Here is a 23,713-nt window from a genome sequence, read left to right on the forward strand (position 1 = left end):
GCCTCTTATCCTAGTACTTTCAGTTCGGTCTCATTCTTGGTCTTGGTCTTGGTCTTGGTCTTCGTAGATCCGGCACTGACCTCTGACCTTGGAATCATTCCGAACACCCGACAAGATCGGAGGGGGTCTGAGATCACTAATCATCGCGATCGTCTATTTCTTCCACTCTCGGTGCTAGGGCCCTTCGTCAGATCATGCCCACTTCTTTTTTGGGTACTTCCTGATAGATCTAGTCTGTGCTCGCTCCCCCGGTTCTGCTTTGGTCCCAGTACCTAATCGTGCTGGAGCCATGGATTTGGATTTGGGTTTCACGGGAAGTTTCTCGTGAAGGTTTGGTGGGTCATCGTCACTGTCATGATCCAACTGTACTACTGAGTTGAGTACCTGCTACCCAGGTATGGAGCAGAGGGTTATCCTTAATCTTTAACTCTTATTTCTTAATCTAATTCTTAATTTGAAACCCAAACTCCTTTTTTCTTTCTTATTAATTAACTCCTGAGTGACTTACCCTCTTAGGCAGCAGACAGTTATCGCCCGAGACACCCGGGGCTCAACACGAGCTCGAACCGGCCGCCCGGGTCACCACTACGCGCCTAATCTGGTAGGTCGTTAGGCCTCAAACGGTGAACTTCCGGGGCGCGCTAGACTCGACTCCCCCTAGCTGTATTCTACGGACTTGACTGCCCAGTGATGTCTTCATGATCCAGACTCGCCGGAGCTCTACGTATGCACACTATCTTAGTGTGCGTTTGCTTCTACCTGCCCGCAATTTAAATTATTCAACCAAACATTGAATAAATGAATAAATGAATAAATGAATAAATGAATAAATAGTAAATGGTAAATATTAAATATTAAATATCAAATATCAAATATTAATTTATCAGAGACAAAACCCACATGGCTCTCACAGGGCTCTGCCTCATTTCAGGGATTCTCGGGATTCAGAATTCAGGACTTAGGATTCAGGGGCTCTGTCTCCCCAATTCGCGTCGTACGAAAACGCTGATCCCATGTCATCACTTTTCAGCGCTTACTAACCTCATATGTGCAGTGCAGGCTAGGGTCAAAACACGCGAGCATCTTTTGATCACAGGATAGGATCAAGCGCGCCACTGTTCGTATGTGGCGGGTATCTTCCGTGCATATGATCCTGGTCACATGGTGACCATGACATGTACGAACCACCTGTACAAAGTATTGATTAATGATGTGAGAGGATGTGGAGGATTTGCATCCAACCACTGCACTTCTATAGCATTATTTCTCACGGAGATAGCTCGTTGTTAGTTACGAATTCCGCCTCTCGCAACAGTAACAGCACCGGCACTTGCACTAGCACTAGCACTAGCACTAGCACTAGCACCAGCACTATACACCCCAAGAATGGGATCGTCTCACTAAGATTCCCGAACCTTGGAACACCGTAGCCACGTACACACCAACCACACCGAGCTTGACCTCCCCATTGGCTGATCGCCAAATCAGACCAGACACATTCCACGATTGAGACAACGCACCACGCACCATGCGAACATCATGGGATCAGGCAAAGCTAGGGGTGTTCGGAAATATCCTCAAGGTGATGTACCCGATGATCTAACCCCCCTCAGATCGCTCTCCCTTGCGTTCTCGCGTGAGATCGTGGAATACGACTCGAAGACGACATGGCCTGCAGGAACTTCCTTTCGTCTATGCGCTTTTTAAACCTTGCGCTATGCATGTCAGAAGCCACAAGCCTGATCTTCGATTGTATCCACTTCGTCCTCCGTCCTTCATATGTAGTAGGGAGGAGATACGAGGGGAACTTGCAGTGTATCCCTGTGGTCGGATCGCCCCTTGCGTGGTGTCCGGATCGGCGGTACGAGGGGGAGATTGCGGTTCGCCGGTTCGCCGGTTCGCGTGTTCTGGGGTACGTATGGGGTTGGGATTTGGGTTTGAGTGTCGTGGTTTTGCTTTTTGGGGGGCATTTGTTTGAGTTTGCTGGAGTTGCTTGTTCTAACTGTAGATGTTGTAGTGGATTTGTTGACGATTTCAAGTGCTTGGGGTTGTATCTTCCAGATGGGTCTCTCAGGATTGGTCTTCTCTACGGAGCAAGACTGAGAAAAGAGAGGTATACCCGCTCCACGGCTAGTCTTCATTATAAGTATGTACTTGAGAGGGGATACAATAAACACAAAGTACAAACACTAATGCAGCATGCGACGGTCCCATTTATTTATAATGTACAAAATCCAGCGCCGTGGGTTGCTCCTGTAATGCCAGTTTCCAATCAACTTCAATCGTACACGGCAGAGGTGATATGCTGTTCACGGCGACGAGCGCAGCACTTCATCGACCCCCCCATCTTCAGACACCTCCTTAGCGAACCCGGTGCCCTTTCGCACATGCATGAGCAGTCGGAGCGCACCAGTAGGTGTAACACCTTCAATTCGCCTGGCCATGCCAACACTGGCGGGCCGAACACGCTCGAGAGCCTGCTTCTCTTCATTGCTGATGCCGAAGATCTTGCTATAGTCCAGATCAGCGGGTAAGAGCAGATTTTCATCTTGCTGGAACCGCTGGGCCATCTTCTCCTGTCGCTTGAGGTAGGGAGCGTAACGTCCTTCGATGGCAACGCGAGCTCGGATTTCCGGTGCAAATGATGCAGGCATGTATGCGGAACCAGGAGTAGATTCGATGTGCGGGATGAGGGCGTCGATGTCTGCGCCGTCAAGACACAGGATGTCGAGTGCGGAGCGGACCGAGGTGTCGACGCGGACCTTGAATCCTTTGCGAGACCATGCGCTCGAGGAGAGCCTGGTGTTGGAGAGAAGAGATTGCAGCTCTTGAATCTGGGCCTCTGTGTCTGAGAAGTGGCTCCAGCGCTTGTCGTTGACGACACCGGCGTCGCGAGCCATCCGTGTCAGCCGCAGGTCGGCATTGTCTGAGCGCGTGGAGATACGGTATTCGCTTCGAGTGGTGAACATTCGATATGGTTCGGAGACGCCCTTGGTGATGAGATCGTCGATCATGATCCCAATGAATCCATCAGATCGAGTAAGAGTCATCGGGGCCCGGTTCTGCGACTCCAGACCAGCGTTCATGCCTGCGATGATACCCTGTCCGGCTGCTTCTTCATAGCCAGTGGTACCGTTGATCTGGCCAGCCAGATAGAGACCGCTGATAAGCTTCGTTTCCAGAGTACCTCGGAGGTTACGCGGGTCGATGTAGTCGTACTCCACACCGTAGCCTGGCTGGAGCATGGTCACATTCTCGAGACCACGGACAGTCCGCAGCATGGCATACTGCGCGTCCGGAGGAACCGTCATCGAGATACCGTTGGGGTAGATTACTTCGTTAGGCGCAAAGCCTTCGGGCTCCAGCCAAATTTGGTGTCTCTCCTTGTCTTTGAATCGCATGATTTTCGATTCCAAAGACGGGCAGTACCGTGGTCCTCGGACGGTTTCCCGGATATGCACCGACTTGTCCAGATTCGCGCGAATGATCTCGTGCGAGGCCTCGTTGGTATGGGTCATCCAGCAATTGAGCTGGCCCTCATCCCCAACATCAACTTCCTTGTTCAGATAGGAGAACGGCATAGGAGGCGAATCACCCTTCTGGACCTCCAGAGGCTTGAAATCGATCGTCTTCATATCCAATCGAGGCGGCGTGCCAGTCTTCAAACGACCAAGCTGGAATCCAGCATCACGGAGAGATTTGCTCAACCCATACGTAGGAGCCTCGCCCATACGCCCAGACGGGTAACTCTCCAGTCCAATATGAATCTCACCACCCAGGAAAGTTCCAGTAGTGATAACCACACGACCAGTAGGAATAACCTCGCCCGACTCCAAGCGGACACCAACAATCTTGCCCTGAGCACCCGGCATATTCTCAACACCCTCCTTGGAAACCACAATATCCGCAACCTTGCCCTCCACAATGCTCAACCCCTGCGTATTGACCAATTCCTCGGTCATATGCTTCCTATACAGATCGCGATCGATCTGCGCGCGGGGCCCCCACACAGCCGGGCCTTTAGACCGATTCAAGACTCGAAACATAATCCCCGCTTTGTCGATAATCCGCCCCGCAACACCATCCATCGCATCCACCTCGCGGATCATAGTGCCTTTTCCGATTCCGCCGAAACTGGGGTTGCACGAGCAGACACCGATATTCGATAGCGAAGGCGTCACCAGCGCAGTACGCGCCCCTGAGCGTGCAGCAGCGGTACATGCCTCCGATCCAGCATGTCCACCTCCAATCACAACGACATCGTAGGGTCTAAAGGGCCTCCGTTAGCAAGTGCCAAAAAAGTATCAGGGGTACAGGATCGCGTACTGCGTCCCTTCAGAAACCGTCGCTAGACCCCGAGTTCGGCCTATTAACCAGGCCGACCCGACCCGCCTCCGAAACAGAGTCACTGGTCTCGCGCGAAACGCCATGGTGCAAGTTCCTCGAATCTCCAAATCGAAGCCGCCGATAAGCCAAAAATATTATCGACGTCACGTGATCGATAAGAGACAGACATAAGCGTTCTTGCGCCATCGGCCAATTGCGGGGCTGCTGATATTCAGCGACGGATTTCTGAGAATCTCACCTCATACTCCTAACCCTTCTCATCGAAAACAATCGCTAGACCCTGCATCATGAGAGCATACTGGTACGATAACAAGCCGGTAAGTCACCGCTCCGCGCATCTACTCAGCATGGAAACCACCTCTTCATGAATTACCCCGATGACGCATATGGTTCCCAAGCTGCATACTAATTCTAAATATTACAGGGCGACCAGCGTGAGCCCCACGACTCCGGCAATGCCGTCTCCGAGGACAAGCTCGCCTCCCTAGGCGTCCTCTACCACCACTGCCCAACCCTCGAAGCAGTCGACAAGCTCGCCGCAGAGCGGGGTTACAGGAACCGTGACCAAGTGTGCGTCTCGCCTGCAACTATGGGCGATGTGTACGAGGAGAAAGTCAAGATGTTCTTTGCTGAGCACCTGCACGAAGACGAGGAGATCCGATACATCCTCGACGGCGAGGGATACTTCGATGTGCGCGGTGTGGACGATGAGTGGATTCGCATCTGCCTGGTTAAGGATGATATGATTATTCTGCCTGCGGGTATTTATCATCGGTTTACGACGAATGAGCAGAACGTATGTGTTATTGCTGCGCTGGACCGTGCTTGTTGCGCGGTTGTTTTTGGGTGGTTTCGCTAATTTTTTTACCGGATATAGTATGTTAAGGCAATGCGTCTCTTCCAGGATGAGCCTAAGTGGACGCCGCTGAACCGCGGTGCCGAGGTTGATGTTAACCCTCACCGGAAGTCTTATGTTGATGCGGTGCTTAAGCCTGCTGCGGTGGCTTAGGTGGGTTGACGGGTTGATGCTTTATGACTTGAGATGATGGTGGGTGAGGTTTATACCTTTGGTTTTTGTTAAACTACATACTATAAAGGAGAGTTTCACACATTGATCTGTTAAAACTGTAATAATTGTAGCTGCTTCGTATCATTGCGATTGCATTGAATGCTAGATGTACACTAAAATAGGATTAGAGGTAATTCATACGAGACATCTCATTCCCTAGGCGTCGCAACTCGGTCCGGCATGCTACCGGGCATATTTAACTGGTCGCTAAACCCACTGGCACTGTCTTGCCGTGTCATACTGGGACTGCGCAGACCACCCATATCCACGTTGAAACTGCTGCTGCGCGACCCAGCTCCGAGCCCACCTAGACCTAACCGTGCGTCCAACCCGCCGCGGAATCGTAAGCCCTCCGGCTCACGGTCCTCGGCGAACCGGATCGATCCGCCAGCTTCGGTGGAGCCAGGACTTCGCGGTGGTGCTGTGGACCCGGCGTCTGAGTCTTCACCGGTCCGCACGCCAGTTCGGCCCATGCGTGGCCATAGGTCTGGGAGCCCGACGACTTGGACCCTGGGTTCGACAACACGTTCTTCAAACCAGGCGTGCACGCGTGCTTCGACTAGCTGAGCGACTTTTGGTACATCCTGGAGTCTGCTGCGGGATCCGATGAGAGAACGGACTGAAAGGTCTAACCTGTAATCCGGCAGGAATGAAAATGCGACGTTGCTTTTGGGGCTGCTTTTGGGCGGCTGGTCCTGTGACTCGGCGCCTGGGGAGCCTGGGGCTTGGTTGGGGCCATTAGGACCAGCCTCGGCGGGTGGTGTCGGTGATGTAGCTGGAGTGTGAAGCGGGTCGGTTTGTGCCGGGATCAGAGAAATGCACAGTGTGCCCGAGAACCTGACAACCGAGACTGAGAGCGCGACTGGGAGAATGGCAGAGCGCGGCTTGGGGTAATTGAGAACCATGGAAGTTTCGACTGCGATGGAGAGGTTGTCATCGCTAAGATCGACATCTAATAAGGCCTGCAGTCTGCCGCCATCAGAATTGGGGTCATCGACGGCGATTATTCGGCAATTGCTGAAAATTGGGAACTCTTCTCCTAGTGAGATATCCGTCACGGTGATTTTGTCTATAAAGGAGGGTTTCTTCTCAGGGTTATTCATCGCCGCCGTCAAGGAGCTCAGAATTGAGGATGTGGGCGAATCCTTGAGAGTGTATGCTGTCTGCCTGTACTGAGCAATTGTCTGAGCAATCAAGACATTAAACCAGTCCAGCGACTCTGGCTGATGGGATGAGTGGTGCAGCCGATGCCTGCCATGTTTGGCGGGGTTGGTCGGAATGGCGCTGTAGTAGGTCTTGCGGAGGATTGAGCGAGTATTGGTGGCAGAGGCAGGGACCGGACGTAGGACATTGGAGGTGGATGGTTTTTCTCGTAGAGTCTTCTGGCCATCTTGAGAGGGATTGTACACAGAGCTGTTGCGGCGGTGGGTTGTGCGGTTCGAGAGGCCGCGCGAGGGAGGCGGCGGGGCTTCACCGAAGATGAAGAACTTGATGAAGGCGCCAATGAGTAGAACGACGGAGAGCTGGCCGAGCAGAAAACCCTGGGTGAACGATAGGCTGGATCGAGTTAGCGATCTAGACTACACTCCACAGGTTTGTGAGGCATACGAGGACTGAGGCGCGATTGGCGCAGGCTCGTCTGTAGAATAATCAGTATTACGATATGAAACAAGACAGGACTATATCAAACTGACGCGGTTGGAGCGCCATTGTCAGTGGAAGTCGACAATGCCTGGTCGTTAAGCACCCATCGCCAGATGGAAGAGGTTGGGTTGGTGGAGCTGTGGTTCTGCCGAGCTTATCGATTATCGCGGGATCGGAGGAGCTTCTTTTTAGGACACGCTACATCCTCTCACTGGGACGCCACCCACTGAAGACTCTGAAACTGATCTCTACAACTAATTTCCAGCTTTAACCTCTCCAAGCCCGAGCGAGACTGCAAGAAATCACAACCATGCATTTCTTTACAGCCCTGATGACCCTCCTCCTCGCCTCGCCAGGTATATGCGCGCGACAATCTCAAAGCCCACCAGGCAAAAATGCAATCCTCCTCTCCAACGTTGACGCTCTGACACTACGAGCAAACCGCATGACTACCTCCCGCCGAGTCTCTCCCATCCCACAACTCACCTGCACCGGACCATCGAAGCAAATATGCAACAAATACCAGATCGAGACGATGCGCTGCAAGAACGAGGGCTACGATTATGACGCCGAAGATGTACAATGGACATGCACGGCCCCCCTACCAGCTGAGTTCAAGCTCGGCTCTACAGATGTCGTGTGTGAGGGATACCGCGACTCGGACGACAAGTGGGTGCTCAAGGGCAGCTGCGGCGTTGAGTATCGCATGCTTTTGACCGAACTGGGAGAAGAGAAGTTCGGCAAACAGACCTCCAGTTCTGGGATATCGGGCTGGTTTGAGACCGTCTTTGTCGTCGTGTTCACCGTCGTTGTCTTCGCTATTATCTTCGCTGCTTTTACTGGGATGAGTGGGGCTGGAGGGAATCGGAGACCCCAACAGCGACGACCAAGATGGGGAGGATTCTGGGGCGGAGGTGGTGGTGGTGGTGGTGGAAATCCTCCTGGACCTCCTCCTCCGTACAGCCGATTTGACAACAGCTACTCGGATAGCCAGTACCGCAAATCTAGCCAGGGCTGGCAACCGGGCTTCTGGACTGGTGCGCTGGGCGGTGCGGCGGCTGGATATGGTATGGGACGTGCTCGCAATTGGGGCGGATCGAACAACTACGATAACGGCGAAGGCAGCTCAGGATCCTCTCGGTCTTCTCGTTCGCCGGGATTGTCAACTCCATCATCCAGCACGGGGTTCGGCTCTACCAGACGTCGTTAACCCGGGAGTCTACGTACAAGTTAGGAAGTGTATATGCACTGAGGGAGCAAATCAAAATTAATATGACAATTCTATCGAGAAAGTCAGACTCGAGAGATGTTCATCCCAAACTCCTTGGCTATGATTTTTAGTAAAATCTCTCTTCCCAAACGCCGTGCTGAAAAGGGGAGAAAAAAGTGTATCCGACCCATTTCCACAAAATCGTAGCGCCCGCTAAAGTACAGTTAACAGCAAAGTAATATAGACTAGGCCATCGGAATATCGTCGATAGAGCCCAGTACTTCTTCTGTGCCTCCACTCTGAGCCTTGCCTTTCTTGCCGCGTCCCTTGGCCTTGGTAGGCGGTTTGTCGCCTTCGGCATTCTCGTCCTTGCCCGTGCCAGTGGGATTGCGCATTAGTTCTTCCTGAAGCTGCTTTTCTTTTTCGTGCTCGTCCTCAATGCGTTTCTTCTCATCATCGAGTTCTCGCTGGATGACCTTCGGGTCGTCGAAAGTCTGTTGGGTCATCTCCGAATAGGTCTTGATATCGATGGTTTCGCGAGGGCCAAGCAAAGTATCCTTAATACGTTGGGGATCGCGGCGCTCTTCATTGTTGAACTTCAATTTGATCTGTCGTCGGGATCGTCCAGGGAACAGTTTGCTGATAACCATGAAATCGGTACCGAACATGCGCAGTCCGCGGTAGAAGAGATCGGTCAACTCCTCATCCCAGGTCTCGGTCTTGGAACGCTTCCCGTATGTGGCTTGATTGATCTTGCGCGTGAGTTGGTTCTCAACCACATCCTCAAGATCTCCGGCGCTTCGTGCGGCATCTGCGTGACGATCCACCTCGAGCGATGCCGTATCGAGGACAATCTCGCCGTTGACAATGCGCATGACTGGACCGGCCTGGTGTTTGGGAGGAGGAAGGCGATCTTCCGGGTTGTTCTCGGGTTCGGCGGTCTTCTTGACGGGCGTGCCAGTTGTGCTTTCTTCCTGTGCCTTCCATTTCCGCTCCTGTTCCTCAATTTCCAGTTTGCGCAGTTCGGTCTCACGCTTCGACTTCCTTCCGGTCTTCAAATCTTTGCACAACTCCGACATTTTGACGACATTGGGCAAAATCTCCACACGCTCCGCACCATCAGGAGTAGGTTCGCGCTTCCGGCGCCTAACTTTTTTCGCCTTCTCGGATCCATCAGCATCGGTGCCGGCTTTGGATACCTTTCGCTTCCCCTTAGCAGTCGCTTGGCTAGGATCTGGGGTGGACGGGGTCAATGAGAGTGCAGGTGTCTCACTTGCACCTTCGGTTGTAGGTATAACTCCCTGGGAGGAAGGAGGAGTGGCGAGCGTAGATGCCTTCCCACGGCCCTTGGTGATCTCTGATGTTTTCTTCGCATAGGTGACCTGTCGAATGCGAAGAGGCGCGGCAGAAGCGTTTTGGGGTGCAGCTCTTTGTGCGCGAGAGGATGGCTCTTCGGTTCTAATATCTTCACTAGGTTGCGCGACTTCCTGCAGTGCCGGTGCAAGTTGCTCAATTTCATGTTCAATTGACGGCACAATTGGCGGCTCGGCGATCACGGTGCGGGGGGAGGTGGGAATGTCGGGTGTAAGAGAAGGTGCGCGTACAGGTGCGGTCGATTGCTGGATGGCAGGTGTAGAGATAGAGGGTTTGCGCTTGGGGTGAGGAATCGAAATTGCTGTGGCAGGTTCCTGAGAAGCTGACACCGCGACTGGCGCATCGTCGTTCAGCTCCGGCTCCACTGAAATCGCGGAAGTTGCAGAGGGCCGCCGGGCTTGCTCGGTGGCATCTCTCTCTTGAGAAGCCTTTGCAGACTGAGTCTGTGAATGTGAGACTGCACTAGGCCTACGCGCAGGAGCAGGTCCCGGCGCGGCTCGGCGGGCCGGCGCCTTAGGGGCAAACTTTTTGCCCGATTTGTCTATAGAAACGGGGTAAGTGAGAATTCTTTTGCAAGTGAGAGGACCGTAGGTAGTGACTTACTAATCGCAGAACTCGAAAACGACTTCATGGCTGTCCATTTCTGAAGATGGCGGGGTTGTCTCAAAAGATCAGAAAAGTTGCGCGGAGGGAGTGGGCTGGCCGGTCACGTGGGAGGCGCTAAGCAGAACGCTAAACCTCGTTGAAAATCCTCCTGTCTTCAACTCCTTCAATCTCAATCATCCCGCCCCTTCAACCATACACTCTCGCTTCTCTCACCTCCTCCCTTTCTCACTGTCTTCCTAATAGCCTTTTCACTTTGGGACCGCTGTTACCAAGACTGGCCACGGTCCCAGTGTCTCCCTAGGGCTGACTGAGTGACGGTTCGGTGGTGATCAGTTGCTCCCTCCTAGGCCAGTATAGCCACTGATGCCGGCCGCCGAACCCCCCATTGTGTCTTCAGAGTCCGGTCTTATCAAAATGGAAGACCGGAAGAGACCTGCCGCGGATAACAATGATTCGGCCCCGCCTTTAAAGAAGCAGGCGACCACGGCGAATGGGGCCGCCAAGCCCCATCCGGATGCCGATATGCCCTGGAAAGATGATTTGGAGGTATGTGTTACCCTTGCATTTGTTGGGCGAAAGTCCTCGGGCCTTTCCCCGCTGCTTTGAACCCCGGGCTTACTCTTGTGATAGCGCGTCCAAAAAGATGCGATAATGCGCCAGATGTACGAATACAAGCGAGAGAAGCAAACTCTAGAGTCGCGATTGAGTCAGATGTCAAAGAAAGCGACACATTATAATGATCATCTTCGAGCCATCGATTCCTGGTTTAACCAGTTGATTGATGAAGTGAAGGTTCTCCTGGGCTCGCAGGAAGTCAAAGACTCGGGATTCAAAAGCTCACTGCAGTTTGAAGATGCCGAAGGATTCGAGTCGCATCTGAAGTCTAGGTCGGACGATATTCGCGAAATCATCAATCAGTTTCAATCTAAACTGTCTGATGTCTCTCCTGATATTACAACACTTCAGAGCAAATTGGCCAAGAAGCTTGCTGAAGAGAAGGTCTCAATCGCCGAATTAGACAAGGCCCTAGCCGAAAAGCAACAGCTGGAGGAAAGCCTGGAGGCTGCGTCTCTGCGGTACATGGTCGCCGAGAAGAAACTCGATCGCGCGAGGAGCGTGACAGCTACCAAGCTGGACAAGCAATACATTATGGGCGGAAACCGACCAAATATTGAGGCTGTGCAAACAAAACGCGAGGAATCCTCCCCTGCAAATGGTGGAACCCCCGTCGGAGACCGCAGCGGCGAGTTGGAAGAAGCCAATAATAAGCTCAGCGCTATTTCGGAGAAGCAAAAAGAACAATTGCAGAAGTTGGAGGCGGAAAATGCCAGCTTGCTCAGTCAATTCACCGAGCTCAAGGTCAAGGTGAGTTAACACGACCTTGTGAGGGCAATATCGCATACTGACATTAAGAATAGGTTTCAAAACTTACCGACGATGACTATGCGCATACCGATCTTTTCAAGCAATTGCGATCACAATATGAGGATGTGGTAAAGCGCATCAACCACCTAGAAGCGACGAACGTTCAACTTCGCGAGGAGGCTGAGAAATTCCGCTCGGAAAGAACTGCATACAAGATGCAAGTGGATGATGAAGCACAGAGCACCGTTGCCGCAAAAGAGGCTCAACTCGAAAGAGCTGAAACCGATCTGGCACGGATACGAAATGCACGTGATGAGCTCCTGGCGGATCAGCAGATGCGCAAGGCCGCGCAAGATCAAGAAAAAACCGCTGGTATCAAGTTCCAAGAACTGGCAGATGCGCGAGAGGCTCGGATTACGGCTTTGGAGTCGGAAATTGAGAGGTTGCGCCTGCAGATCGATGGATCAAAGGCCACCGAAGATGTGACTCGGATGCCGCTTGAGGAGCTTCAGACCAAGTACTCCAGCTTGGAACGTCAATATTCTATGCTGAATACTGAGTTGACCTCCATGCAAACTGCTTATAAGAAGTTCTCCACCCTGGCGTCGCAGAAGGTGACGGACTTTGGTGCTTTAGAGGAGAAGGTTGCGCGATTGACAGCGGAGAAGTCAAAGGCGGATCAGAAATACTTTGCTGCTATGAAGAGCAAGGAAGCCCGTGATGCTGAAGTGCGCACACTTCGAGTGCAGAACTCTAAGACCTCTGATATCGTCTCCCAGTTGAAGGAGGCGGAATCTGCGGCGCGCTCATTGCTCTCCAACATGGACAAGCAAGTGAGCGAAACCAAAGAGGCCCTCAATTCAGCACTCAACAAGCACCGAGCTACTCAGCAACAGCTGAACGAGAGTAACATCTTGGTGGAGGGTTTGAGGAACCAAGTTTCCGAATTGAAAGCCCTTTCCAACTCCAAGGACGCGACACTTGGAAGCACCTCCTCTGCCCTGCGCCAGGCAGAAACCGAGATTTCCGGCCTGAAACAGACTCTCATAGACACTAACAAAAATCTGGAGAGTTGGAAAGGAAAGAGCCTCGGCAACTCCTCTTCGGAATACGAAATGTTGAGGGTAAGTTTTTGTGGCGCTCGGATGAACTAAACGGATCCACTAACTTTGATTCTCTCTAGTCACTGGTCCTGTGCACCGTGTGCCGCCGCAACTTTAAGGATACGGTGATCAAGACGTGCGGCCATACTCTCTGCAAGGACTGTGTGGAAGAACGTCTCACTTCCCGATCACGCAAGTGTCCCAACTGCAACAAATCATTCGGAAGCAATGACCACATGCATATCACCCTCTGATCCATCTCCTTGTCCCTTTCCATGGTTGCAACCCTTCTTTTCGTGTATTATAACTCTTCCTTTTCTTCCTTTTTTTCTTCTTCTTCTTCTTCTTCCTTCACCTTATCCTCCTCTTTAGTGGTCACTTTCGGACTGGTCATGGTGCGGTGTTTGGTGGCTGCTTTCAGGAACGGTTGGGACCGGCGTTTGATGATTTTACGCTCTGTTACAAAAGGGCATGTTTTTTTTTTTTTTTTTAATGTGACGGCTTTATGACCGACGCATCGATGAGTTCTTTATCTGGTTTGTCTCTCGGCAAGGGCGCTGAGTGAATGAGCGTGATCTCTTTGGATTCCCATGATTTTCCGAGAGGCGCACTTTGATTTTTCTCAGCTTTCGCTCTAGATCATGTAGGAATATTATGTCCGGAACGAAAAAGGAAATACGAATGCAAATGCCAAGTCTCATGCAATCATGATTCAAATTATGAGTTAAAGATCCTACTATACAACAATTCGTGTCTGCCAACCCATAAATCCAGCGCCGGAACAACCTGGCCCGCCTGCTCAACTTCCGTCTCCCATTCGCGCTCAATGCGCGACATAATTGTATCCTGCAATGTCTGACTCGCCAGGATATTCTGCGCCTGGTATGGTCCCATCACAGAAGCCCGCACTGCAGCACTTAGAACAGCCTTGGCATGGTTCAAAACGAAGATATAAGCCGTTTGATGCAAATCCAAGCCCATAGCTCGACAGACAACACCCCACAACGGAGCAAAGTGACCCATAGGGCCCAATTCATCTTGATTATCATATGTCGTCTTTAATGCATCGGAGAATTCATCAATTGCTGAAACCGCGACGTCGGCGCCGGCATCGGTGCCCGTGGGCAGAGCGAAGCTAACTCGGAATGCGCGCTCCCATACTCCAATTAATGCCCGGCCTTGAGCCACGCTTGCACGCTGTGCGACAATGCATGGTGTTGAAGCGTCGAGATCGTTATCAAGGGTTTCTAAGGTTTCGGGCGCACGGTAGCCTGCTAGCACGTAGGGGAGTGATGTGCTTGCGAGAGAGGCAATGGAGAGTTTGAGGAAGCGGTGGAATGATGTGACGGGGTTGGTGCGCTGAGGCTTGTGATGGGCGAGGTAGGACTCCAGCCCGCTGGAGTATGCGAATGAGCCTAGTGGAAGGGCGGAGTCGGAGAGGAGGAGGAGGGCGTGTAGAGATGAGGAGCGGACGGCGTCCGCGCGGAACTTATTATTATAAAAGGCTGAGAGTTTGTTAATTTATGTTCTGGTGAGTAAGGTTCGTGGACTTAAACTAACCACTGCTTGAAGGCATTGTCCAAGGGATCTTGGTATCGGGGTGGGAGGAAGGTGGGCTGGGGTATGTAGAGGCGTCGAGTTGAGCCCGCATGTCCTGGAGGCGGGACTCAAGTTGAGCGATTTCGCTCTGGATGTCTGATGGTTCGAGCAACATTGTAATATATGAAATCTGGGGTATCTGAAAGCTGAAAGCTGGAGAAAAAGAAGAGGAAAGTGGTCGCAAGAGCGATAAGCTGGGTATAAAGGGCACCGGCAGCGATCGGCAGAAAAAAGTGGGTATCGGAGACGGCCGTGTGCGCCCGGCAGATTCTCTATCTCAAGCGTGACTGTTGGCTATTATTCACGTTCACCCGGCATTAGGTCATCATCTTATTCGATCCTATTACTCGATCGCCTAACGCTGGCCGATTGGCTCTCGACCGCCTGCGATTCTGCCCCGATATGAGATAGCTTCCTCCGTCAACAATGTCGGGCAGGCGTCTGCTGGATGCTATCCAGTTCCTCAATGTTTCTAGAACTATCGCTGTCAAACACCTAGCCATTCGGCAACACCAGCTCGATGTCTACACGCGCACTTCCTCCTTAACGAAGGGCATCAAGGGCCAGGTTGATGGGCTGGTCCTGACCGCACAAGCCGCTGCCGCTTTGGCGCGTCGATTTAACGACTCGCCACCGAGCCCTTCGCCGACCACCGCTCCCGAGCCATCGGCCAACAAACCCACCAACGCCCAAACTAGTGCAAATTCGCCTCCTCCCGATGCCGCCCGGAAGCTACAACGTCAGGCTGAATTCCAGATCCCGGCTACCGCCGCTCATTATGACGGCAATGAGAAGCCTGGCGCATTGAACGTCAGCCAGCAACAGGATGTATTCTACGAGCCTTCCAAGGAGAATGGGCCGGACCTGTCCGCCCTGCCTAGGGTTAAGCTTCCTAAAGTTGTCGGCGATGTTCAAGCTGGTGTAGGTGATGGCTTGAACGCTGACGTCTTCCATACGGCCACAAGCTCTGAGAAACAGGCTACGGGGGAACTCCCGGAAGAGATGATGCAGGGTCTTTTCCATAGTCGAAGGGTTGGTCGCATGCTCTCGGGAAAGCCGGCGTCTAAGCCGACGCCCAAGCAACAATGGCCGCCGGCGGAGCCTCCTCGGCCAGTTCAGCCGACCGTAGTATCAGAAGCTCAATCCGAGGTCCTTACGAAGGCCCAGGAAGAAGAGATGGAAAAGCTGGGTGCCAGTGTTGCTGATGAAGTGGTGGTGCCGCAGGCGACAGAAGAGAATGTGCCCTATCAGATGTTGGAATCTCGAGTCCCATCTTCTCGAATTGGTAGACTCTGGCAGTATGCCGGACTGGGAACCTCGATGGCATTTGGCGCCGTCAGTGAAACCTTTCGGCGAGCTAGTGGTAGCCAAGATACTGGCTCTGTCATGTTCAGTGCCGGCAACATGGAACGAATGGTCGCCAAGCTGTCGAAGATGCGAGGTGCAGCTCTCAAGCTAGGCCAGATGCTCAGCATCCAAGACTCCAATATGCTGCCTGCGCCAATTCAGCAAGTGCTCCAGCGCGTCCAGGATCGTGCCGACTACATGCCTGCATGGCAGCGGGACAAGGTCCTATCCGATAACCTGGGACCCAACTGGCGAGACCTATTCTCCTCCTTCAACGACATTCCTATTGCAGCCGCCTCAATTGGCCAAGTCCACTCGGCCGTCCTCAAAAGCACTGGCAAGCCCGTCGCCGTCAAAGTCCAATACCCCGGCGTCGCCGATTCGATCGACTCAGACCTAAATAACCTCTCAATCCTCCTAACAGCCTCTCGCCTCCTTCCTCGCGGCCTCTATCTTGACAAAACAATCGCCAACGCCCGTACCGAACTCGCATGGGAATGTGACTACATCCGCGAAGCAGAATGCGCTGCCCGCTTCCGCAACCTCCTAGCCGACGACCCCGTCTTCGTCGTCCCCGAAATAATGCCCGAAGCCTCCGGAAAGCAAGTCCTGACTATGGAAATGCTCGAAGGTGTAGCCGTCACCAAAATCCAAGACTTCTCCCAAGAACAGCGCGACTGGATCGGAACTCAGATCATGCGTCTTTGTCTGCGCGAAATCACAGAATTCCATTATATGCAGACAGACCCCAACTGGACAAACTTCCTCTACAACGCGCGCACTAACCGTCTTGAACTCCTTGACTTCGGCGCTTCGCGTGAGTACCCCGATGCCTTCATCTCGACTTACGTTCGCACTCTCGTCGCTGCTTCTCGCAACGACCGTGCCCTTTGCCAGGACCTCTCGTTGAAACTGGGATACCTCACCGGCATGGAGAGCCAGGCTATGGCAGATGCCCACGTTACTTCGGTCGTGACTATCGCGGAGCCGTTCATGCTCTCTTCGCCTGATCTATACGATTTCCGTAATCAGACTATCACGGATCGCGTGCGGGCGCTTATTCCGGTGATGATCAGGGAGCGCTTGGCGCCGCCGCCGGAGGAGACGTATAGTCTGCACCGGAAACTGAGTGGCGCTTTCTTGCTTTGCGCGAGATTGGGGAGTCGGGTTCCCTGTAAGGAGTTGTTTGCTGAAGCGATTCGGGAGGCGGAGGCGAAGGGGTTGCAGGTTGATGCGCGGAAATAGATCGACCTTGTACAACGTGTTTGAGATATAGATGGTTGGATTGGGTGATTATGTATTATAAGAAATCTTGTACAATAGATTCAAATTGGGATCTCACCTCTCTCAACTTGATGAACTTGTAACTGAAGTAAAGGGACATGAACGAGCGTGGTCAATAAGGTCGGTTTTCTAACTAGTAATACACTCTAGATTTCGAGATTACTGCTGCGAGTTTTATAGTACATTATCCAAAGACAACGCAAGTGGTGGAGGGCGAAAAAGACAATGATCCAACTGATACCATCCAGACCAGCTGGGAGCGTATGTATCACAAATGTCGAGCGAAAGATGTCCGATGAGAAGATCCCTCACGAGGGCAATGGCTTATGTTCAAAAACACTCTGCCAATACCTCCTAGTCTTATCACAGATCATATCCACCCCCCTCCCAACTCTCAAACTTACCCTCAAGTTCACAAGCCGTCCAAAGAATCTCCTTCCAAAACGCCTTCTCAATATCAACCTTCGCACTAAATCTCCCAACAACATCCTCCGGAATCGTCCACGCACGCGTATACGACCCATCATCATTAAATGCCGGGTTAACCTCATGCTGATCGAATACAGTAGCAGGATTGAACTTGGGGAAGTTTGCATGAATGAAGAACACGCCTGGCGCGGGTGCCTCGTCGCCTCGAACGCGCCATAGTCCTTGGCGTGTATTCGCGAAGTCTTCGATGGGGTTGAACTGCGCCATTGCAGAGCCGGCGAGACCGCCTTCTTTGCGGTGGCCAAGGGCGCAAATTGATTCGCTGACTTGATAAAATCGTTGGTTCATGGCTATTGCGGCGGCGATGAATGTTTCTTTGTCGCCTTCGCCAGCGGCACCTTGGGAGAGGAGAGGGTAGTAGTGGGAAGGACCCCAGTAGTTGTAGTATGTGGCGAGGAGCAGGGTTTGGAGGTGGGACTTCTTTGAGACAAATAGTTCACCGGACTCGGTGGATTGGCGGAGGTTCATGGGTGGTGCTGGTGTGCCGACGATTTCGTAGAAGATGGGGGAGACCGATGATGCCCAGAAATCGGGCCAAGTTACTAGACCGTTTGAGTGGAATACTTCGCTCTTGAAGATAGATTCGGGGTCTTCGAGTGGGAAGGCGTCCGCGTCGAGGAAAAGGATCTCTTCGAATGACGAGAAGAGCATTGCGAATGGCTTGAATTGGTACTTTTCGATCTTTGCAGGGGCCGCGACGAGAATCCGTGAAAGCACAATGCATTTTGCATTTAGTGATGGTAGCACCACATCACAGATATATTCTTCGTACTCGTGTTCATCCGCAAGGAACACCTCCATCGGCAACACTGATCCCGTCCTACGCAACATACGCAGCGATATCACCAATACCGGTAGGTAAGAGCCACCAGCGGTAGAAACCACACCCTTGGTACCAGGAATATATTGCAATTGTGGCGGCGAGCTAATAACAGCCCCCACGAAACCCGTATGCGCCTCTTTCATCGCCTCAACATCATCCTGTGCAACAACCAAGTATTCCGGCCTCGGCTTGGGATCCTTCGCGTTGAACCCCTCCGTGGGAGCCTTCGTATACTCAATGATGGGATCCGTATAAGGCGCATATCGCGCCAGTAAATCCTGAAACGCCTTCCAGAATTCCTGATGCCCAGTCGTAAGATCGTGATCAAGATCAGACGCAGGCCGGCCCGCGTCATCGGGGTATTTGGATGGAGAATCGATACCGTCGCGCCAGCGCGAGAAAGCCCATGTTAGGAATGAGGCGATGAACAATGCGGTCAGTAACGTGCGCGCACGAAGCAGGAATCGTGGGATGACCATGTCGGCGGCTTGGCAGGGTCCTGGAGCTCCGCACCTGCCAACACCTGGACCCGCTAGTTCGGAGAAGCTGAAATCGGCGCGGGATGGTTCATGCGCGACTCTGTGGCGCGTGCATCAGAGAGTTGGGTATGGCTTGTGTTACAGAGAAAGGGTTTCTCGAGGGAGAATGTTCCCGAGTTTCTCTGGGTTTAATAACAAATGAAACACTAGGCGTACCAAGGGGCCGTGGTGGAGCACGGACCCACTTGAGGCACGTCAACGGCGATAAGCTATCGAGCCTGTATACAAACTCTATATGGACTCTATACAGGCGTGAATAGTGCTGGGGAACTAGATAGTCTGGTTCTGGGTTAGAGATCAACTCAATCCATTAGCAAGTTTAACTTTGCATACACCTGAGTATTTTGGGAGACCTCGGACCCTATTTCGAAACATATCTTTCTGATTGCAAAACATAGATGTAAGAATATCTCTAGGGATCTTTTTTGAAGTACTTACCCATGCATAATGAAATTCGAAAAATTAGCATCTGACTCTCATTCAGGCTTAGTAGGGGCTATTCGAGTCTACCGATGGGCAACAATTATCAACGCAACCTCAGCTAGTTGTAGATTACTGATATTGTGAATCCAGATCACCCTTCATAAACATTCCCCTTGAACTATCTTCTAGAATGGGGTTGAAGGCACCCGTGGATGCCCAGAGCTCACGGGGTATTGGTCAGTCCTCTAAATATGTACATGTAGTACTGCGAGTTACCCTAAATGGTGAGCGCCATGTGGCCTATATCATATCAGCTTCATATGTACGCTTATTACACAGCCGGCAGCCTCTACCATCTATGACATAGGTAATCACCCATCACTGATCATGTCATGAACAGGTTTGTGCTCCGAGGCTGCTAGTTTGGGCACCATCTTCCATTGGGCACTTATGTTGGTCGTTGTACCAAAGCGCGATGGATTCCAAGATGGAGCATTAAAGTGTCTAGTATGGTAATGGCATAGGTAACACACGACAAGCTACAGTTTCGCTAAAAGAAAAAGACAGGACATCGAAGGTACATAGTCATCTAAATTTTGGAGTTTTGATTCGGGAGTGACCAAGTCTCCATTGGTTTCAAGCTCCCGAATCGTATGATATTCTACATAACAATCGAGTGTCATAATCACCTCCGTAATATGCATAAAATCTAGCCCATCGAGCACCATACCTGCTACCCCTTCATCGTCTTCGTTTCTGCCAGTGTCGCAGTTGTGATCTGTCTGTGGAGTGCTAACCCGAATCTGGCCCTCACAGAAAGGGCTGGATCAGGGAATTGGTTTCTTCCATCTTCACAGACACCTACCCCATCAACCTGGCTCAATCCTTGAATTGGCTTGGTGTATGAAAAATGGCTCTTCGCATCAAGTTTGTCTGAGAAAGTAGGCCTGAATTCCGAATCGAAACGTATACGCGTACCTGTACAGTAACATGTAGACCGACGAATTGTGCCATTTTGATGCGGATGTGGGACCACCCATAGGCCTGCTGAGCAAGTATTTTCTCCGATAGCTCCTTTTGTTTCTTGGCAGGGGCAATTAATGCGATAGAAAAATAACTGCAGACTGAATAATGAAGCGAAGCTTACTGACGAGGATCTGCGCTGCTTCCGACGTGTTGAAGATTTTTGAATCCAAATGTTCAATTTAACGTGTACAGCAGATTGGAGAATGTGCTAGAGAGAGGGGGTTATTCACAGCCTTATCTCTTTCTTAAATTAATGATACTCACCAGGTCTTCCAGTGATCATCCGGAAACAACTGAATCAAGGCGAGAGGCGGCGCCTCAAGCTCCATACGAGGAACCTTTGTAAGCAATTTGACTTCGAGAGTATTTTCAGAAGATCCAGGACGAAACTTTCTTCCCACGCCACCGAACTCGCAATTGTGGAGGTGGCTTGCTGCTATCGAGATTCATAATTCTGTCGAGACATCCTACTTCATCATGTGTTGCCGTGAACCGATTATCCGCCTCAGATGCCCTAAGCTAAAGGGACCCATTGACTTGCTAATAGTAGAATAACAATTCTTGTTTTGGGCTCAGGCAACAAATCAAGTTGGACACTGAAGGAAGGAGGGCCCGAGCAAATATGTACAGAGTGCAAATATGACCAGGTTTATTTTTAGATGTAATAATGCAGCTGTATGAGGGTTGACCAGTGATAATCCTGCGTAAGTACTAGAATAAGCTGCATGTTGCGTATTTGGGGCCATTATAGGACGCTAGAGGGTGCAAGTAAATGTTGTGAAGCGAGGTCAACAGAATAGAAATACCGCCCTATGAGCTTTTTCAGGGAACCTCGGGATGTATACATATGCCATACATTTGCAGATGAGAGTGAACATCTGACGCGCTGGCGACAATTACTCTCTATTCAAGTCCTAATGTTCGCTGGCTGTGCAGAGCAAGACAGGTAAACTATGACGTCATTCTAGCCCCATTACCACCACCTTTCCATTTTGGGTTGTATGCTGCGCTTAACTTTAGGGGTCCAAAATCAGTGCACTGCCATGAATACGAGCCGCAAGTATGATGCCAGGGTGCAGACCCCCTGTCTCCTATAATTTATCCTCCTCAGGGCATATCTATACCTGATTGGCTTACTGCAGATTTTCTGCGCCCTCTTAATCGACGAGAGGTCGCCTCGACGAACCATAAAAGGCTAGGGCAATTGCTTGGCCTACGTCTATAGATTTGGCATGCCCCAGTTCGGTAAAACTGCGCCTTGGAGATGCATGAACAATGAGATATAAAATCAACTAGATACCCTAGAGGTTCCGAATAAACTATTCATATATTCTGGGAAGCCATCCTGTCTTATACGACTGAAAAAACCATCAAAACTACTATGTTTGTTCATAATCTCCTGGCTGGACTTGTGCTGGGATGCACAATTGGCTCAGCAGAGCGTATTGTTGCAACATCCGAAGTTCCTCTCATCGGCCCCTCCTTCATCTCCAATTTCGATCCTTCCAATTCGAGCGCAATTCAAAATGCCAAAGCAGAGATTCCTGGCCTAATTGATACCCTCTTCTCGGAAGGCACTCTTAATCGCACGGACCTGGCATTTTCTATTGATGTGTTCTCAGCCGCAACAAATGGCTCAATCTATAGCTATTCGCACGTTGGAGACAATGCTAAGAAGGCGTTGACGTCCGGAGTCCTCAATGATAAGACAATATCGCGCATTGGAAGTGTGACAAAGCTCTTCACTGTCTACGCGATTATTGCTAAGGCTGGTATCGAAATCTTCAGTCATCCTGTGACGCGGTATCTGCCTGAGCTTGCCGGTAACTCATCGCATGATCCACTGGAGAGAATCAGTTGGGACGATATTACGGTTGGTGCGCTTGCATCTCAACAGGCTGGCTCAGGCGGCATTGCAGGTACGTAATACCATGAGAATTCTGATTACAGCTGCTGATTGCTATCTTAGACTTCTTGAAAGAATATGCGAAGCCAGATGATCCTTTTAACTTTGCACCTGAAGGTAATCATCAGATTGCTTTTATCACCTAGAATACCTCTAACCTGTGCTCTAGAGCTCTTCAAATTCATGCGAGATGAGAAAATGCCTGTTATATCTCCATTCAGAAATGCCATATATTCCGATGGTGGGTTTGCTATTCTGGGGCAGGTTCTTGCGCGTCTGTCAGGACAGAACTTCACAGAAGCGATCCAACAAGTTCTCTTTGAGCCGCTGGGGCTGAAGAGCATGTCGACGAAAGTTCCAACGGGCAAGGGCGTCAATTCTATTGATCGTTCCATCATTTCCAAGTCATCATCATGGGGATTGGACCTCGAAATCGTCGCATCGTACGTTTCCTCCTTTGTTTACCTCATACCTGGAGGATCACCGACTGATACCGTACAGAACTGGCAGCATTTACTCTAACGGCGCAGACCTTCGCGCCGCGGGCCTTTCCATATTAAACTCGGAGCTTCTTTGTTCGGCAACAACATCAGAATGGATGAAGCCTCGAAGCGGTACGGGTAGCTTAGTCGAGCTTGTCGGGGCACCATGGGAAATCTCCCGCCTGGAAATCCCCGTTACCCCGGGGTCGAACCGCACACGAATCTCAGATCTCTATACAAAGGCCGGTGGCAATGGCGATTACACAGCCATTTTTGCCCTTTCGCCCGACCACGGTATTGGCTACTCTATCTTGGTCGCCGGCGAGACTGCTACGCCGGCACGTTGGCCCCTACGCGATTTGGTTGGCGAAACTTTCATTCCTGCTACAGAGCATGCGGCTGCGGAAAATGCCAAGCTCAATTTGGCGGGGAATTTTGTGGATGAGACTTCATCCGGTACTAACCTTACGTTGACCGTTGACGAAGGCCGTCCAGGGCTTGGGTTGGCATCATTCTGGGTCAAAGGCGTCAACGGCCGCGATAGCCCACATTGGCGCCTATATCCCACTGGGCTTAATTCATACTCGAGATCTTTGTCGTCTTTGTATCGAAGCAATGGCACGATGCGTGTGGCGCATCGTATGGCGGAGCCGGAGCCTCCGATGAAGCCCCGTGCCGCTGTAGAGGGTGGGAAGGGAGGATTATTTGATAATTCGTTTACCTGGATGAATCTTGACTTTGCTGGCCCTACTGATGAGTTCATTTTTAACTTGATTGATGGCAAACTTGTCAGTGTCGAGCTTCCAATTACGGGCATTGTTTTGAAGCGGGTTAACTAGATTTTTGTTATGCAATACTCTTAGCTTTTATACTATGTCCAATTCACTTCGATATAAGCTGGTATCTTGGGAGAGTATATGATGAGCCAGGAGGTTGAAAATGGAAGAAAGCCTGTTGTTTCGTGGCGTAAGTATTCGGGTCCATCAATCTCGCATCTGTGGTTCAGGAAAGACAGACTCCCAGACAATTATGTAAAGCTTACATAGTTTTGATTCGTAAAGCCCTCAAAGATGAGAG

General features: G+C 51.3%; 10 protein-coding genes across 10 annotated transcripts; 5 read left to right on the plus strand and 5 right to left on the minus strand.

Annotated features, from left to right (window-relative positions):
* Positions 1 to 2,309: 2,309 nt before the first annotated feature.
* N7443_000575 (tRNA modification protein MTO1) lies at positions 2,310 to 4,430 on the minus strand (the record flags this gene model as incomplete). Its single annotated transcript, XM_056880631.1, has 2 exons — positions 2,310 to 4,269; positions 4,327 to 4,430. 2 exons carry the CDS (start codon positions 4,428 to 4,430, stop codon positions 2,310 to 2,312), a joined length of 2,064 nt encoding a protein of 687 aa, XP_056745869.1.
* A 204-nt stretch (positions 4,431 to 4,634) lies between these two features.
* Positions 4,635 to 5,356, plus strand: N7443_000576 (acireductone dioxygenase (Ni2+-requiring); the record flags this gene model as incomplete). The annotated part of the gene is made up of 3 exons (XM_056880632.1): positions 4,635 to 4,664; positions 4,772 to 5,143; positions 5,225 to 5,356. 3 exons carry the CDS (start codon positions 4,635 to 4,637, stop codon positions 5,354 to 5,356), a joined length of 534 nt encoding a protein of 177 aa, XP_056745870.1.
* Positions 5,357 to 5,565: 209 nt separating this feature from the next.
* mmm1 (ERMES complex subunit MMM1) lies at positions 5,566 to 7,126 on the minus strand (the record flags this gene model as incomplete). Its single annotated transcript, XM_056880633.1, has 3 exons — positions 5,566 to 6,973; positions 7,025 to 7,055; positions 7,111 to 7,126. 3 exons carry the CDS (start codon positions 7,124 to 7,126, stop codon positions 5,566 to 5,568), a joined length of 1,455 nt encoding a protein of 484 aa, XP_056745871.1.
* A 244-nt stretch (positions 7,127 to 7,370) lies between these two features.
* Positions 7,371 to 8,270, plus strand: N7443_000578 (DUF1183 domain protein; the record flags this gene model as incomplete). Its single annotated transcript, XM_056880634.1, has 1 exon — positions 7,371 to 8,270. One exon carries the CDS (start codon positions 7,371 to 7,373, stop codon positions 8,268 to 8,270), a length of 900 nt encoding a protein of 299 aa, XP_056745872.1.
* A 245-nt stretch (positions 8,271 to 8,515) lies between these two features.
* On the minus strand, positions 8,516 to 10,275 carry N7443_000579 (transcription factor TFIIIB subunit BDP1; the record flags this gene model as incomplete). Its single annotated transcript, XM_056880635.1, has 2 exons — positions 8,516 to 10,185; positions 10,248 to 10,275. 2 exons carry the CDS (start codon positions 10,273 to 10,275, stop codon positions 8,516 to 8,518), a joined length of 1,698 nt encoding a protein of 565 aa, XP_056745873.1.
* A 338-nt stretch (positions 10,276 to 10,613) lies between these two features.
* N7443_000580 (E3 ubiquitin-protein ligase BRE1) lies at positions 10,614 to 12,972 on the plus strand (the record flags this gene model as incomplete). Its single annotated transcript, XM_056880636.1, has 4 exons — positions 10,614 to 10,796; positions 10,881 to 11,615; positions 11,669 to 12,739; positions 12,799 to 12,972. The coding sequence occupies 4 exons, from the start codon at positions 10,614 to 10,616 to the stop codon at positions 12,970 to 12,972; spliced, it is 2,163 nt and encodes a 720-aa protein (XP_056745874.1).
* Positions 12,973 to 13,435: 463 nt separating this feature from the next.
* N7443_000581 (urease accessory protein UreF) lies at positions 13,436 to 14,432 on the minus strand (the record flags this gene model as incomplete). The annotated part of the gene is made up of 2 exons (XM_056880637.1): positions 13,436 to 14,223; positions 14,279 to 14,432. The coding sequence occupies 2 exons, from the start codon at positions 14,430 to 14,432 to the stop codon at positions 13,436 to 13,438; spliced, it is 942 nt and encodes a 313-aa protein (XP_056745875.1).
* Positions 14,433 to 14,743: 311 nt separating this feature from the next.
* On the plus strand, positions 14,744 to 16,909 carry N7443_000582 (protein kinase COQ8; the record flags this gene model as incomplete). The annotated part of the gene is made up of 1 exon (XM_056880638.1): positions 14,744 to 16,909. One exon carries the CDS (start codon positions 14,744 to 14,746, stop codon positions 16,907 to 16,909), a length of 2,166 nt encoding a protein of 721 aa, XP_056745876.1.
* A 402-nt stretch (positions 16,910 to 17,311) lies between these two features.
* N7443_000583 (alpha-mannosyltransferase) lies at positions 17,312 to 18,739 on the minus strand (the record flags this gene model as incomplete). Its single annotated transcript, XM_056880639.1, has 1 exon — positions 17,312 to 18,739. One exon carries the CDS (start codon positions 18,737 to 18,739, stop codon positions 17,312 to 17,314), a length of 1,428 nt encoding a protein of 475 aa, XP_056745877.1.
* Positions 18,740 to 21,629: 2,890 nt separating this feature from the next.
* Positions 21,630 to 23,475, plus strand: N7443_000584 (serine hydrolase domain-containing protein; the record flags this gene model as incomplete). Its single annotated transcript, XM_056880640.1, has 4 exons — positions 21,630 to 22,167; positions 22,218 to 22,271; positions 22,324 to 22,597; positions 22,656 to 23,475. 4 exons carry the CDS (start codon positions 21,630 to 21,632, stop codon positions 23,473 to 23,475), a joined length of 1,686 nt encoding a protein of 561 aa, XP_056745878.1.
* Positions 23,476 to 23,713: the final 238 nt, after the last annotated feature.

The sequence above is a fragment of the Penicillium atrosanguineum genome (genome assembly GCF_028827265.1).
Source record: "Penicillium atrosanguineum strain IBT 20685 chromosome Unknown utg000001l_segment0_segment0, whole genome shotgun sequence".
Classification (NCBI taxonomy): domain Eukaryota; kingdom Fungi; phylum Ascomycota; class Eurotiomycetes; order Eurotiales; family Aspergillaceae; genus Penicillium; species Penicillium atrosanguineum.